The sequence below is a fragment of the Aedes aegypti genome, chromosome 2, assembly GCF_002204515.2.
Source record: "Aedes aegypti strain LVP_AGWG chromosome 2, AaegL5.0 Primary Assembly, whole genome shotgun sequence".
NCBI classification, from domain to species: Eukaryota; Metazoa; Arthropoda; class Insecta; order Diptera; family Culicidae; genus Aedes; species Aedes aegypti.
In genome coordinates, this window is record NC_035108.1 from 78797175 (window position 1) to 78799882 (window position 2708).

A 2708-nucleotide genomic window follows, 5' to 3' on the forward strand; every position below is an offset into this window, starting at 1 on the left:
AAAACGAATGGCAAATACATCGTACCCTGGCGAACGCAAATGTGAAAAACCTCCGTCATAGCGCATTATTAAACTTTCATCAGGATCATGTGTTGAAAATATTTATTACTATTTATGATTATTCCTGCCCGGGTCGAATAAATAACAAGCAAAAATTGGTCGTGTTTTATCGCGTTATTGTGCAACATTGATGTGCAGTGGGGGCGGCGGTGGCATGCGATGAGGAAAGCGACCTTCCCGCCAACCAACTGTGTATTATTTTGCCTATTGGTCCCCGGGGGGAATTTGTTTGTCATTTCGCGTGCGGTGAAAAGGGTAGGTATGGCGAATTCCCATGATCCGGAACAAAAAGCCCATTGTCGACGATGATATAAAGCAAGCAGATTTATATGAATTTTCCGCCACATGTGACCTTTTGCATAGAGCAGCTGCTGTTTGGACGAATTTGGGTTATTCGGATGCGGCCTTCAGTTTTGTCGTTTTCGAGTGGCTATTTTGTGGGGGTGTGAGTTTGCAAATGTTCATGTGAGTAGTTGGTTACGAGCAGTAGCTTCTCAACAAGCTGAGTTATCTCTTTCCGAAGAATTGCGCTAAGCGCCCTTTCGGCTGTCTTGTACTTGAGAGTAATCTCAGAGCACTTGAACATTTTATTGTGTCTGATGTTACTCATTGAAAGCTGAGTGTGGTTTTGAGATTTTCAGATTCTTCGAAGTTCGATTGGAAATTTGAAACATCAATATGGTTATTCATCCACTTCACTTACTGTGATATCAGTATTGGATTAAGAAATATAAATACTCGTTTTACCTCTGTTGGAATCAGTATACAATTTGCAATTGAATCGAAATCATTAGATTTTTAAGTTAGTTTTACAATGAATTTCATTTTGTTGGCTTGTGTGATCTGTTTGGTTGCCTACGCAGCTGCTGAACCCAGTTGTCCTCCAACTAGTGATCCCGGAACAGTAGTTCATTTTCCTCACCCGACGGACTGTAATAAGTTTCTATCTTGCCATTGGGGAAACTTAGTTGAGCTAAGTTGTCCAAATGGAACGTTTTGGAATGATAGCATCAAAGCCTGTGATTTTCAAGCAAATGTTAATTGTTCATCCACAACGGAGCCTGCAACTACTACCGAGCAATCTACCACTACAACGACCGAGTTGCAAACCACTACCACTACAACGGAGGTCTCTTCAACAACTGTTGCTCCAGTAGGAAAATGCCCAGATCAGTACGATCCAGATCACCAGGTGTACCTTCCTCACGAAGATTGTTCAAAGTTTTACATATGTACATGGGGAGGAGTAGCTATCGAGCAGAAGTGTCCAGCAAATCTTCACTGGAATCAACAACTGTCATATTGTGATTACCCGCAGCAAGCAGGTTGCACTTCAACTTCTCCAGCCACCACCCCATCTTCAACTACATCTTCATCCTCACCTTCGCCTACCACTACAACGACCGAGGTGCACACCACCACTAGCACAACGGAGGTACCCACAACGACAGAGCTTCCAACTAGCACTACGGAGGTTCCTTCAACATCGGTGACTTCTGTAGGAAAATGCCCGGATCAGTACGACTCAAATCACCAGGTGTATCTTCCCCACGCAGACTGCACAAAATACTACATATGCAGCTGGGGAGGTGTAGCTATCGAGCAAAAGTGTCCAGCAAATCTACACTGGAATCAACAACTGTCATATTGTGACTATCCGCAGCAAGCAGGTTGCACTTCAACTTCTCCAGCAACCACCCCATCGCCAAGTACAACTTCGTCTTCACCTTCTCCTACCACTACAACGACCGAGTTTCAAACCTCCACTAGCACAACGGAAGTCCCTTCAACAACAGTTGCTCCAGCAGGAAAATGCCCGGACCAGTACGATCCAAATCACCAGGTGTACCTTCCTCACGAAGACTGCACAAAGTATTACATCTGTAGTTGGGGAGGGGTAGCTGTCGAGCAGAAGTGTCCAGCGAATCTGCACTGGAACCAACAACTGTCGTACTGTGACTACCCACAGCAAGCAGGTTGCACTTCGATTAGCCCATCGCCTTCTCCGGCAACCACACCATCGTCAACTCCAACCTCATCTACCTCAACTTCTGCTTCTTCAACTGCCTCGCCTGCTCCTAATCCCGCCACCGACTGCCCGCCAGTATACGACCCGAACCATCAGGTCTACTTCCCCCATGATGATTGCAGCAAGTACTACATCTGCACCTACGAAGGGAACAAACTGGAGCAAAACTGCCCGGCGGGACTTCACTGGAGCCAGAGCCACAGCTATTGCGATCGTCCGGAACTGGCGCAGTGCACCTCAGCCTAAGAAGCGGACGCATAATGCGTGAAGTGAAGAAGAAAGGTTCGGATGTACACCAGTATTCTTGGTATTCTTCAGTATGAGCTTTCAACAGCAAGCATTTTATAAAAATTGATTTATAAACTCCAGAAAAAAGAAAACGGATGGCTGTTTCTACTATTTGATAGAAAACATGTTTGTCTATGAGATAATGAATAAAAAAATGCTTATAATAATGTTCTTCATAGCTAAAAACGCTTCCTTACTTAGGGGGCGCTTTTTCCCCCAGTTACCCTACATAAGGGCGTTTGATCAGATGTTATTGTTCGATTATAGTATACATGCTGATTCGAAAAATGTGCATTTGTAAGGTTCAAATTGGCACGTAACTATAGCTTGG

General features: G+C 44.6%; 1 protein-coding gene across 1 annotated transcript; it reads left to right on the forward strand.

The window, feature by feature from the left end:
• The first annotated feature begins 816 nt into the window (after positions 1 to 816).
• Positions 817 to 2469, forward strand: LOC5574806 (probable chitinase 10). Its single transcript, XM_001655315.2, has one exon. The coding sequence runs from the start codon at positions 875 to 877 to the stop codon at positions 2333 to 2335; it is 1461 nt and encodes a 486-aa protein (XP_001655365.1). The 5' UTR covers positions 817 to 874; the 3' UTR covers positions 2336 to 2469.
• The last annotated feature ends 239 nt before the right edge of the window (positions 2470 to 2708 follow it).